This window comes from Melanotaenia boesemani, chromosome 3, assembly GCF_017639745.1.
Source record: "Melanotaenia boesemani isolate fMelBoe1 chromosome 3, fMelBoe1.pri, whole genome shotgun sequence".
Classification (NCBI taxonomy): Eukaryota; Metazoa; Chordata; class Actinopteri; order Atheriniformes; family Melanotaeniidae; genus Melanotaenia; species Melanotaenia boesemani.
Window position 1 is genome coordinate 33509586 of NC_055684.1, and position 14720 is coordinate 33524305.

Consider the following 14720-nt stretch of genomic DNA (forward strand, 5'->3'; position numbering starts at 1 on the left):
ACAAAGACTGATTTTTAATGCTATTATTTGGGAATATACAACATGCTTTAAGATTGTTGTATGCTTATGAGCAGTATACCAGTATTCAACAGCTAAACCCAGTAAACCAAAACCAGACTTATGACCAGTCTTTGATTTGCGTTAGTGTGATGTACATGATCAGAAGATCACTGCCAAGCCTCTGTGAGTGTTTGGCATTTATGGATCCTTCTTAGATGGATGGAAGTGTAAATCTGTGGTAATTTCCTCTTTGGCAGATCTGTCTGTGGTGTCAGCAGGAACCTCATTCTGCTCATGTTCAGTCAACGCTGCCAAAGAAAACAAGGGAGAATTGGGCTGTTATGCAAAGCTCACTTCTTTCTTCTGATGCAAAACCAGCTCTAAGGAATCATCATTTAGTTCCCACAGGTTAACATGAAATTGTGCTTACACGCAGATGAGTCTAAAGATAAACACATTGGGACATTGTTTTACCTGAATGTGCTCGTGCCAAGCCTGTTGAAGTGTGGCTTCTTGAATGTTTCTTGGGAAAAATGTTCAGCATCCGGTTTGCATCAAGCTGCCTTGCGGTGCTTCCAAATTTCTACTGTGCTGTCAAACTCACTTGAAAGTTCACTTAAACCACAGAATATTGATACCATAATTTCTTTATCAGCCAATAAAATGGAGAAAGTCAAATCAATAATACTGACTTTAACAGTCCAGCTAAATAAACCTCTGCATGACCATATCAGATGTCCTGCTGTTGCCATGTGGGATCAGATCTCTTTGACAATCAACCAGGTGTGTGTCTGTTGTGCTAGAGGCTTTGTATGTAAATGCTGTATTTCTTTTGGCTTTTCCGTACATGCATATAAGCCTGTGTTTGTGTGTCTCATGAGTTAAACAAAAAGCAAGCCTTATCAATGCTAGACATTCTTTAAGAAAGAAGTCATACTCTGTGCTTTGTAACAGAAACAGTGGCTCCTTGTGCTTAGCAAAGCTCAAGGAATGCAGGTTAATCTTACCTGTAAGCCTGTCTGTCTGTCAGTTAATAGTGGTATTGTATCCTCTCTAGTCATAAGTGGACTTTTTGCAAAGCAGTAAAAAAAGAGTGATGACTCCTTGGGCATTCTGACAGGCGTATAACGGATAGTATCTACTTCCTGCATATGTCATGACGGAGACTTTAACAGGTGCTTTGCAAATGAAGATTGAATCAAAAAACTCTGTATTTTCTTGAGTCAAGTTGGCAGCTGCTGTTGTCTTAGGAGAAGACTACTTCTTGCTTTTCTCTTAATGTACTAAGTCTTGGGAATCCTGTTCATCTGGAAAAGGAAGGGCTGATATATCCTAAAGGACAACATGCACTTTCATTCTGATTTTAGATTCTCTCTCTGGCTCTCAGCCCTTGGCGTGTGGGGGCTGTGATATGTTGCTTGGTTAGTCATCGGCATCACGGCATCATGATATCAGTTGATGTTGTAGAGTCATCCTTGTAATACGGAATAGGTTTCACATTAGGAAAACTGAGATGTTCTGAATATATTAGTGGAGCTAAGAAAAAGGAAGCTCAGTTTTTTGTCTTTATAAAAGATAGCTTTTATAAAAGGGACAAGTGAATCATCCAGTGTATACTAAAGAGACATTAAGACACGCCTTTAAATGACAGAGTAACGGCAATTCATAGTTCAGCAACAGTCTTGTACTTGAGCCAAAACTGAGAGAACTGTCTGCCGATGCTGCCTGTTCATTTTCTCCAGTAAATAAAAAAAGAGCCACTGTATCCTTGTGTTTTTTTCTTTTTTTATGTGTGTATTAAGACACAAGATACTATGTAGATCATTATTTGTACTGTATAAAGAACAGACAGACAAATCTGTTTGCTTTTATAACTGTCGTCCAGTGCAGCTCTATACTGCTCTGTCATCCCTCACTCTGATCTGGCTGTGGGATGGATGCAGAGAGAGTCCTGGGAACAAAGCGCTTACACACCACAGGGGTCTTCCTCCTCCGTGTTTCACATGTAAGCTGCATCTGTGTGCACGTCGACTGCTGCTTACACCCCACTGGGAGATCAGCGAAGGTTAAAGAGGTTAGGGATTGGGATGAGCCCACAGTCCCACTTCTACTGTCCTTTTTAAGCTTCCTGTTGATTGTATTCTTTCGTGAGAGCTCTGATTTATCTTTTGCTTTGCTTCTCTACTCCAAAAACTTCATAGACTGGATTAAAACGCAGAGAGTGTTGCTGCCAGTTGTGTAATCTGACAGTTCGGTTGCTTAATTTAGCAACACCAAGGATCAGCATCAAGGAAGGAGACAGCTGTGGATGTACACAGAAAACATACATTTACTGAGCAGATCATGGCTTATACTTCCACTACTTAACTATTTATTTCTTACATATTGGTTTAAGATTTTCTGGCTACAGAGCCACAAGTGTCACTCAATGATGACATAACTCAGTTTGCATTTCTCTAAGTCAGCGGAACAACTTCCTGTGGAAAACGTTTTTTTCCCAGCAGCCTCTTTCCACCTCTCTTAGCAGGAAAGGAGATAAACATGTTTTATTTTCCAAGAAAAAGTAGTTCCACCTGGTTTGAGTTGCAGTTACAATACATTAGAGAAAAATTATTTCTGTCTGCTTCACACTCCAAAGGGGGAAGTTTTCCAGCACACTTCCTGTTGGCCCGCAGCTGGAATGCGCTCTGGAATGATATAATGACATTTCCACATCCAGGACTGCTGTGCCAGAAATATTTAGAAATGCATCGTGTTTAGACAACGGGCGGTTGACAGAATGACTGCTTATGAGTAACGATAACACAGATACTTTGAATGCTTTACTACAGAGTGGCCAACCGGCAGGTGGTCTGGCAGCTGGTGCAAAGCAGGCGCACTGCATCTTCTCTTTTAAAGTCAGTTTGTGGTGATGCTTTGTTGAATTATATAGCTACCACACAGACAATATGCAAGCAAGGAAGAAGCTGACATATAAACTGTGATTACAGATCTATTGTTCTCCCTGCTATTAAGGTCTTGTAAAGTTTTGTAAGGAAGCAGCTTCAGTATTCATCACAAAAACCCAAAAGACATATGGAAAGTTAAAAAAAACAATGCACCCAGAAGAAAATTTAAATGTAAAGATTGGTTTAAGATTTAAGTAGGATCAAGAACTCAGAAGAAACATTTCAATATTAACAACATTTTGGGAAAAGCCTCTATCACCACTTGTAAAGCTCACTAATTAAGAGGTTGCATGTAATTCCTCTATGCTGTAAATCAGTCAGTAAAAACGTGAAGTTGTGGTTTTATGGTGGGTTATGTGAGGGACTATTTTTTGGCAGGGCCTGGCTACTTCTTGAAAATTACCTCTGGTCAGCTGTAGATATTAATCCTCCAGCTTAAAAGGTGTTGGTTCACAGATTTGTTGTCCTTTTTGTCAGCATGATGTTTGGCCTCTTTGTTAGCTGTCGGCACAGTCAAATGCTTTTTCAGGGAATGAGTGTGATGTTTGTTGTGTGTAGGGAAGAGGGGGGTTTGAGGGGAAGCAGTGAAGGCATCTTTGTTCGCTGCACATAAGATACTAGTGTTTGGCTTGGCTTGTTATTTGTGTGAAAAGGCGGTCTGTTTAGGGAAGTGTGTGTGTTTGTTTTGTGTGAGGATCATTTACTGGGGGCTCTTTTAATTGAGTTTGGACACGTGTGTGAACGTTCAGCGGCTCAGACTTATGAATCATGTTACATTTCTATAAATGAGTGACTGCCGTGAAATTTCAGCCATTTGGCTGCAATGACAGTATAAACATTTAAATATGCAAATGAATATGAATTCAGTGTTGTTTCGTGTATCTGGAAAGACTCCAAACACCCAGATCCGCGCTATCTTCAGCTTTAAGTTATCAGCTAGTGAAGGCATGTTACAGATTCATTGATGGACATAAGGCATGCTGTAATACAACAAAGAGAAAGGGAAATATCATTTTTGGGAGGGAATTGTTGCCATAGAGAAAAATTGACCATCCTTGAATAAATAAAACTCCTTTAACAGATTATTGGTGCAAAATTGTTGATTTGAAGTATTGAAACTGGTTTTAGTCTGGGAAACAGCTGAAAATGGTTTAAGTGGAAGAACAAAGAAATGAGGGTTGGGCTGCTTTCAGTGTCCCCACCCAAAAAAACCACCTGCGTCTGCTCGCAACCAGCAGACAGAGGGATGATCTGAATTTAACACAGTTAACTGATTTTGTTATTTTGCTTTTTTTTATTTGTATTTAAGCCTTATTTAAAATTAAAATCTTGAAACCATCTTTATATATTTTTATTAACCAAATATGCACTGAATAGATAAATTGCCTCCGTGTGATGGATATGTTTGCATTTAGCAGGACTGGCAAGACAGTCTTTTTAGCATTTAAGGAATCAGCATGCAACTCAAGGGCACTTTGCCTGTGGTAGCGGGCACTGCGGATGTGCCACATGATGCACAACAGGCTAGTAGCTTATCACTGTTACAGTCTGGCTCATCAGAGGCAAAGATTGTATCAGGCAGTTGATTTTTCTCACAGGAAAAAAAGAATCCCCCATCAGTAGATCAAGGAAGAAGCTAAAAATGGTGCCAGGGAGATTCACATGGACAGACACTTCAGACAAAGAGGAAATTGGTCAGTTAAAAAAAAAGCGTGAGTAATGCTGATGCCTGTTGCCATGGTGATTGGGGTCAATGAATGGTTGCCATGGAGCCCACCACATGGAATTATGGGAGGAAAAAAATTTTCATGTGTGTCTATGTCTGTGTGTGTTCAGTCTGGAATTTGTGGAGGATGACAAAGGCAGATACTTCATTATTAATGAGAATGTACAGCTTTGAATGTGTTTCTATCGTTCAAGAAGCTTGATAACAATTACACCTCATCAATATGAAAGAAAAGCAGTGCACTCTGCAAAATAATTATTTACTTGTTCATGACATTGTTCAAAATATGAAAAGAAAAGTCATCTGGTATTATTATCTTCAAGAAAGAAAATCTTGCTCGGCATGAGTCACAAGTCAGCTTGGTTTGGGTTTGAAATCAGGACTTTTCAGTCATATATAGGTTTGCATGTTTTGTAAATCTGATGTATGTTACTGCTTATATTTGATGCTATAGTGAAATTAGGACACTATTAATGGGTAAACATACTAGACAAGAATGTTTGTTTTTCATTGATCCAGTGACATTATTTATCAGTTGAGTAAGATTTTTAATAATATTACTGCCTAATGATATAAACTTTGCTATGTTGCTTAGTGATACCAACATGGAGCTAATAGAAATATCAAAGAAATGGCTGCTACAATGCACGTGTCAAAATCTTACACAGCTGACAAATTTGCATGTATCTTTAGATCACCCACTGCTAATATCTGTATCATGTCTGACATGTTCTCAGTGATGTCATGGTAATTAGTGTCTCATGAGACCATGGGGGTGAGCACAATTAAGCATGTGTGATATGAGACGACCTGAAGCTGTTTCTACAACATTTAAAACATTCAGGGAAATCCTTTTAAGTATTTCTGTGCAAAAGTTTCTGTTCTTTTCTTTAATGGAGGCATGAAATTCTTGGACAAATTGTTTTGATTGTTGTAAAAACCTTAGATATTCATATTCATCCTCACTGTGAAGCAGAACTGCTGCTACCTGCTTGTGTGAATGGAAGTCCTTTTAGAAGATTGTATGTTTTCCATCAAATTTAGGCTTTTTTTTCTGGGCAAACTAAGCATTTTCTGATGTAACCATGTAGTAAGGAGGTTTCTGGCTCCGTGTGTGTGTGTGTTAGATATTTTTTTAAGTAAGTAAGTAAGTTTATTTCGAGCACATACAAAACCAAATGTACAGCCATGAAAATTCCAAATACAAAAAAGAAAAATGAAAGAAAGATCATGCTCGAAAAGGGGCAGGAAGAAGTAAAAAGAAGTAGAAGTAAAAATCCCACCCCTTTGGAGAACAAAAGGATGTATTATTGTTTTGTAATTATTACCCCAAACTTCTGCACAATAATTAAAATATGGAAGAACTAACGAGCAATAAAGAGCATGTAGTGATTTATGATCTAGATTCTGTTTTGCTTTATTTAATACTGCTAAACTTATTGAAACTTTATAATTTATTTACTTATTTTTTTATTTGTGTCTCTGCAGGGATGAGGCTGTGTGTGAGTAAAGGCTGGTCTGTGATATCAAACATTTAGTTGTTTCTTGTTTGTTTTTGTTTTTTCCTGCCTTTCTGCATGTGTGCATGTAAAATGAAAAAATTTATTTGACATCCATTCACCTGATGTCTGTATAGAATGAGGTTACTGGCCATCATTGGGTTGCTGAGTCAGCTTGTGAATAAAAACAGTGAATCATTTAAAATTTTTAAAAAAGAAATCATGCAACAAGCTACAGATAATGCAGTCATTTTTCTCTTAATGTCTTGATAAGCTACAGTATGATTGTATTGAGTATGAGCACACTGGAAAAGAACAATTTCACAGATATGTGTGTATTTTAGGTCAGTGGTACGGATCCAGATGCAGCACAGGTTGACCTTTAGATTAAGACTAATCCAGAGGGAAAACGTCCATGCACAGACTTTGCGTAAGATGCTATATGATAAATGATTTATTATTTGTTAAAATGAGATCATTTAATTTTTAGTTTAATTTCTCTGGGCTCAGTTTTGTTGCATTAAGGTAACATTTTTCACTGTTACCTTTACTAAGGATGAAATCAGGCTGACTTGCATTGTGCATTGAAGCCACAGGGTTTTGTCTGGTGTCAGGGATCCGGGAACTTGTTGTTTCTGCTGCTTTAGTACCTTTTCAGTTCTTGAAATGATTCAGATGTGGGTATAATGCTATGTGACACATTGAGTCTTGAAGACATGGAAGGCTTGGTTATGCTGTGGTGTGTGTGTTTGGATGTGTGAGGAGATGCAAGACGAAAGCTTCATGCTACAATTCACCAACTGCGTAAAAGAGAAGGATAGGTTCCCTACACTTGTGTGTGAAGTTGTATTGCCTGACGGGAGTGCACATGGAACAAGTGCACGTGACACACCCTTCCCCCTCTTCACTAGTGATGTCAGACCTTGTACAGTATGCTACCATGGGCAGCGCGTATGAGCCCATCCCCCACTCTGAGTGGCCTGCATCATCATCATCATCATCATCCGGAGAGCTGCTTTGAGGTGTTGCTTCAATGTTTTAACATACACCCTAAGGACCCAAGTGTCATGTGGACAAAGTGTTGAACACACGAATTTGATTCATGTCCCCCATCTTCTCAGATGATCTGCAGCATTACCCATAATCCTACTCGGGAGTTGTTCTTACTCCATTTCACTTTAATCCCATAACTCTATGGTACACTCAGCTAGAGAAAAGATTATTAATAGCTATGATACAGTACAAAAAGGCAAATGAGGACAAGCATGCATCAACTCACAAACACACACATAGCTTTGCAGTGAGTATGTGTTTTTGTATTCAACCTTGCATGGACTAATAAAAACACATGAAACCTGCACTACAACACACAAATAGCATGGCCCTCTACAAAAGCCCTCTTACAGAACTTGAAAACTTTGATCAATAGAGTATCGACCGCTGTTGTTACAAGTATTGTCTGCACCCTTGTCATCGCATGTCAGTCATTGTTTATTGGCAGTGACCGCTGCACTGGACACCACACGCCTGTAATGAGCTTACACTCTGCTAGACTGAACAGCTGTTTCAGAGTGATTGTGTTTGGTTCAGAGTGACTTAATAGCAAATGGGATGCTGTTGGATTTGTTTCAGAGCTTGGGACTGAGGTGTGTAGGTGCAGAGTGGTGTTGTACTCATTACTCACATCCAGCAGAAGAACTGAAATGTAGAAAATTTGCTGCAACAGCATATGCTTACAGTAAATCACAGAGAACATTTATTAAAGACTCTGTGGTACCATCACCTCTGTTTGTAATCCTTTTTTAAACAATACGAGTGCTCTCTGTAAATCACACAGGCCAGTTTGCTGTGTCATGTGGTGGTGGTGAATAGTTCAGTCTGTATAAACAGTGTGTGTTCTGGATCAGAGAATGAAAGAACAAGAGTGAAACGGGGACAAGTCAAGAACTAGCATCTCGTTGTATCATGATATCCTCAGGAATTTAAAGGAATTCTGGCAATGTTTTTCTGTGGAACAGGTGATAAAGCTGCCAACCCCTCTGACACCATCCCCCAGCCTCTCACTGGGTGGAACTGACACAGGCAAAGTTACAATCTTTGGATAATAAACCAGCTTGACAGGTGTGGTTGATTATATCTTGTTCCAGCTTTGCACAACATTTCTTCTGTGATGTAGAATCAGCTGTCTGGGTGTAAAAGAAGTTGAAGATTTGGGTGGAGTAAAAATTATATCATGATATCATCATCTCCCTGAGACTTACAGCTGACATGTTCCAGTACATTCAGGGCATGACACTGATTTCTGGCCAGATCAGACCTTCCCAATAAGTTCCAGCTGATTGTAAGGAATGGATAAGAAAAACAGTTTAGTTTTAGTTTTATTTATGTATATTGTTTTCCATATATATCCTTCACAGCTGTAGTTTTGAACCCAACATGTCCTTTTGGAGGGTTTCTAGAAGCATGTCAGAGAAATAAGAACAAAAACTTAATTTGATATGACCTTATTCATGGCCTCCGTGGCCCTTATACAAGGGGTTGCCATAACAACTGACCCTGTCAGTGCGGTCATGGATGAGTGTGTGTGTGTGTACTTATGCGCTAATGGAAGAAGACCCTGAGGGGAAGGATGGGAAAGGCTCATCACCCCCCCCAAACCACCTGACACACTCCTGCTGAGTTCCATCAAGTCCCCTAACCCTCACATTTATTTAACACCGGTTTGAACGTTCAGATAAATAATTTCAATTCTGCTACAATTTGTCCGTTTGTGTTTATTAAATGGTGCTAAATTTTAGTAGCATTTATACAACCCTCTCTGTTGTTCCTCCCTCTTTTATCAGCTTACTTTATGGAGACAGAGGTGCCGGCCCATGTTTCTGCATGATGTCATTCATTGATTTTTACCGCTCTGCTGTGACCACTAATCTTCCAGAGTGATGCCTCTGTCAATCTAATCATCAGGGTTAATGCTCTTACCTGAGAGGCTGAGATGTTTCGTGACTGTTTGCAGCTTAATTTGTAGCAGACTTAAATACAGATGTTGTAAATCATTCATGCATCCTATGGCTGCACAGTTTGGTCACTTTTCCTTCTTCTTTGAGTCCCTTTATTTTCCCGGTTCTGTTGCTGTTACCATTTGGAACTTTTCTGTGACACTGTTTCTGGTTAATTCTTATGTGATATTGTGGCTTACTGCTAATCCAAGAATCTCTCCCAAACAAGGCACTGATTCTTATTCTGACTGTGTTTTTCAGCTTAGCATGTGATTCCTTTTCTCAGAAATGGCATTACTGAAGAGTGAATCTGATTAACTGTGTGGCTTTGTATTCTCCTTCTACAGGGCTGGAATCGATGATGTGGAGACAGATGTGGTAGAAATTGAAGCGAAGCTCGACAAGGTATGGCCCATGACCATGACTGAACACGGTGACCCATGATTTTAGTGTTTTTCTACCAAAATCGTTTTAAAAATATCATACATCAACTGGTGTGGTGCTGTAGAAACTTTAGATTTTATTGAGGTTATTTGACTGCAACGCAATGAGCTATTTGATTTAGTTTCTTTTTTCTGCATTTTAAATGTCATTTTAAATACAGAAAACACTGCAGACATAACCTCTTGCAAATAACAGGTTCATGCACTGTTAGATAGCATACACACTCCCTCACACACAAACACACCCACACACATACATATGCTTGTGTTGGTACACAGTAGATGCACAGAGAAAACACAGATTAATGTCACAGAAGCAGCTTTATATTCTGTAGTATGAAATCCCAGCACAGTGCACTTTGTAATCTAGGCATGGGATGGTTTTTCCCTTTCTGCAAGTAATACAACAGCTTAGGGTTTTTAAAATACGGAACAAGGCAGTTTAGCAATTTAATTCCCTTAAGACATAGTTTTTCTAAGTATTAATCTATCTGAAGAGCATTGTCAGGGTGTTCCTTCTAAATATAGCAACTGTCACTAAAAAGATGAGTCTTACTTATTTATCAAGATATGAATTGTAGAAGTCTTACAAAGGTCTATAGTGCTCATGGATCAATGAGAGACAGAATAAATTGTAAAAAAAAACGGCAAATGGGACAATTAAGATTAAATATCTTGCTTGCATTTTTGCCACAGCCTTTAAGTTTGATCGCTCTGGGTAGAAGACCTATAGGGATGGATGTCTGATGGTCTCCAGGGATTCAGCTGAGATAAACTAAAAAACGTCTAAATCAAAAAGAATTCATAACATGAGGCAGCTTTATCGAGGTCAAATGACGACCTCAGCTTTAAAGATGAATGTAAGAAAATTAATCAAACATCAGATTATTTTACGCAGGTTGGAGATTATGCCTCTGTGTGAAAGGTTAGGTCCCTTTAAACGATGTAGTTTTGCAGTCTCAGTCACAAAATATCAGCTCCTCTTTCTAAAATCAACTGGCCAACAAAAAACATAAGTGCATCAACACATTACTGGTACAGCCAAGAGTTCAGGACCCTCCCCTGAACTTTGACCCATGTTTGAGCGCATGTTAAAGATGAAAAGGCTCAGAGGGAGGGGTCTGAGAGGCTTCCATCAGGCTAATTTGTTCTGTTCTGCAGGGGTTCGCTGGCAACCACGAGGGTGATCTGAAGCTGCCTGTTCTATGAGCAATGACAGCTCTGAAAGGACAATTACAAGTTTCATAAATGCAGAATGATTCTGATAAATATCAAACATTCACTGCTGTCCACTCCACTGGCCAAGTATTTTTGCTGCACATTATTTTTCGCTATCATCTAGAAAAACACTGGTACTAAGGACCACTTAGGAGGGGAAAAAAGACAACGTAATACCTTCCTTCCAAGTATTCTTCCAGACTGCATTTAAAGTTTAACTGTTTTGATCACTTTACGCTGCGGGGTCTGTCATGTAGTACTAGATTTGGCATTTTGACCTCAAGTGGGACCCTGTTGTTCTTCCAGTCCATTTATTAACAAATCCAGGCACATATATTCTGCTTTTAATGGCTGTGCACACATCCTGGGGGCTGAGTATGGCACACAATTAGATCAGATTCACATATGGGTCAGTTTGACATTTACTGCAGGTTGTCATGTTGTCTGGCAGAGGCAACAGTACTGTGCTCCTCTTGCATTTTCTGTGGATTCATAACATTGTCAGTCAACACATGACTGTGTGATGCACTTCAAATGGGTGCATGCAAAGTGTGCAAATGCAGCACACAGTTTTATTCAGCAGCACATTTTTCATAATCTTCACGGAGTCGGCCTGCACACAGTAAAGGATTTGCTGTCAACCGCCCAGAAAACCACACTCGCATAGAGACAACCTTGGGAACTCCTGCGCCAAATATGATAATTAAAGGTCAACTCCACTCTCTCTTTAGCATACCCCCGTCCCATCCACCCTTTGCAAACATACAAATGACAGTGTACCACTCTGCTGTTTATCATGTTTCCCATAGAGTGAGGATGTGTAGTGGCTGGTAGCTCATATGGAGCACACATGCCATCCCTGGAGCTATCTGCACCTGGGGTATAAACATTTGTACCCCAGGTACCCACAGCTGTTTGTCATAAGCATTTTGCTTGTATGGCTGTTTACAAATCACATTTATTGTACAGTATATGCATCACATTACTCATATTATTTTTTTTTGTTTGTTTGTTTGTTTGTTTTTTGGGTTTTTTTTTAGCCAAATGCCAAAACTCTCAATGTGAAATGTTGTCTACAGTCACACCCAAGTCTTTCTAAACACAGTGTCCCTTTTTCGTGACTTTGGCTCTAGGGTTACCAGTGCCAGTCTGTTGGTTGCATGGTCCACCACCTTGGTTTACACCAAAATTATACAAAGATATTTATGCTTCCCAGATGTTGATGTGCATGTGTGTGTGTGTGTTTTTTTTTTTTGTTTGTTTTTTTTTTAATGGCAGAAACAGACTTGACATGAGGGGGGGGGGGGGGTCTGGGCGATTAGTCTGGAATTTACTGGGGAGCTGTCTCTGATTTAGATTGGTTGAAGTTGCCACCAAAATAACAAGTTTTGTCTCTAAATGTCACACATTGTTTCATCTCACTAAATCCAGTAAATCTTTGAATGATCCAATATTTTCCCCCAAAATCAAACGTGAGAGAAAAAGTTTTATTTTTTAAACTTAAAATGAATCGTTCATTAATTCAAGCTTAGTCCCATTAAGGGTCACGGGTAAGCTGGAGCCTATCCCAGCATTAACAGGTGAGAGGCAGGGTACACCCTGGACAGGTCACCAGTCCATCGCAAGGCCAACACATAGGGGACAAACAACCATTCACACACACACTCACTCCTAAGGAGAATTTAGAGTCATCAATTAACTTAACATGCATGTCTTTGGACGGTGGGAGGAAGCTGGAGTACCCGGAGAGAACCCACGCATACACGGGGAGAACATGCAAACTCCACACAGAAAGGCCACCGACCTCAATGTTCGAACCTCCCCCCAGCCGAGATTCGAACCGGCGACCTTCTTGCTGTGAGGCAAGAAGGTTGCCACGGGACTGCACGGTGGTGTGGTGGTTAGTACCGCAGCAGTCCCAAGACATGCATGTTAGGTTAAAATGAATCGATTCTATTTAATTTTTACTTTTATCCATTTTATCCACAGTATATGAAGTCCTTAAAAGCAGTCCACCCAAACATAAACACGCTGATTACGCTCTGATGATGCAGTGACAGAATCTGCTGATTTCATGTAACATACTGTCTCAGTAGGAGGAACCAGACTTGTTCTTTAATTGTAATACATGGCAAACACGTTGCTGTAAATGTTTACATATCTTAACATGACAAATTATTGCAGGAATTTCACTTGTAACAGAGCTTTTTTTTTTTTTTTTACATTACTCTGTTAATAAGTAAAGAAACTAAAAACTTCCCCCGCTACCTTTTCCCCAGAGCCACCATGAGGCTGACATACTTGCCTTTGAATGAAATTTCCGAACTACATTGGGATGGTTTGCCAGAAACCCCCTTTTTTTTTATCACCATTTGTACATCCTTAACTACTCCCCTTGACTCTTTACCTTGCACCTCATCCTCAAAACAAGAGGACAAGACAGGAAGATGGTCTCATTTTGGTGCCATTATTTTAAACTGACATCGGTTAAATATCAAGTTTCTCATAGCTGCATAACCTCTTTATTGTTCTGTTATGGCCCATTTCTCTGTTTAATAATCTTATTCAGATCAGCAATAATAGTGTTTATTGCAACATATAGATCTGCTTTTCAATTCAATTCAAAGTATGCAGTTGTGTGTCTACCCCTTTTATGCATGACTGGTGCTGAGAAGGATACACCTGTGAATCCTCATATACAATGCTTCAGTCAAGCTTTGTTGCTCTTCACTTCTTGTTCTGCAGCAGTGGCTTGCTTATGCACCACAGGTTGCCTCGCGATGAAGACCACAACTATGTGTGGTTCCATCAAAAATTCTTTCAATGGAGCAAAAATGTGTCTCACTACACCACACTATTTTTAGATAAAACTGTAGTCATGCAACCTTACAGTGCTTTCCCTCTGGAATTGCTAAATACTGAGATAATTGATAAGTGTTTAAAGTATTCATTATGTCGGTAGCTGTGAGTGTGGGTGTAATTCTGGTTGCAAGTATAATCACTGCTTTGCCATCATGATTCATTTTCTCCTTTTAATTTGACCTTTTATTTGAACACTCAGTTGTAATTTAGATTTTAATCTCATCTGCCTCAGAAAGGCCGTCACTGGTCTTGATCAGAAGTCAGGATTATTCTTAATGTGAGTGTCCTTGCGCATTTAACACGTGACCAGGAATTCTTTCAAGCCTTGTTTGATTTACATCATCACTGTTCTATTTATATCCTTGCAGCGCTTTGTTTAAAACATGTGACTCTTAAATAGACGCTGTTCTTCTCTTGTATTAAAGTGATAAAGTCTTCTTGTTGCACCCTGTTAGCTGGTGAAGCTGTGCAGTGGGATGATTGAGGCCGGCAGGGCCTACGTCAGCGCCAATAAGCTCTTTGTCAATGGAATCAAAGACCTGTCCCATCAGTGCAAGAAAGAAGAGATGATATCGGTAAGTAGAAGCAGTTATGGTCTTAAAAACTGAGGTCTGATCGTTTCCTCCACTGAGGAATGATTGACCACTCATCTGTCTTTGTAAGGACATTCCAGTGATTTTCCACTTGAATAATATCCATGAAAGAGCATAAACAGAAATAATAAAGACAGAATTATCCAGGTGTTGTAGGGATGAAAGATGTGACCACATGCAGCCAGGAAGTGTTCAGACTGATGGCTGCAAGCAGAGAAACCTGACCCCAGCTTAACGGTTTTTTTAGTAAAACATGTGAACTGGACCTCATGTCAGTGCATGTGTTTTCTGTATTGCAGCAGTTTACACATTGTTCTTTTGCAGTACAGAACTTTTTCATCTTTAAATGGTTTCATATAACGTGCAGATCCAACATATGTTTTGTGGACAGTGCAGACACCTGTATTACAACAGTTTAAAGGAAGTGTGTTCATT

The 14720-nt window shown here is 39.5% G+C and overlaps 1 protein-coding gene across 5 annotated transcripts in view; it reads left to right on the top strand.

Annotated features, from left to right (window-relative positions):
- The window catches only part of acap3b (ArfGAP with coiled-coil, ankyrin repeat and PH domains 3b), a 48200-nt gene that overhangs the window by 12223 nt on the left and 21257 nt on the right, over window positions 1-14720 (top strand). For all 5 annotated transcript variants that reach the window (XM_041979663.1, XM_041979665.1, XM_041979662.1 and 2 more), the window contains exons 2-3: window positions 9517-9574; window positions 14148-14267. In XM_041979663.1, coding sequence (XP_041835597.1) covers window positions 9517-9574; window positions 14148-14267 — 178 coding nt within the window. The remainder of the gene's footprint in view (window positions 1-9516; window positions 9575-14147; window positions 14268-14720) is intronic.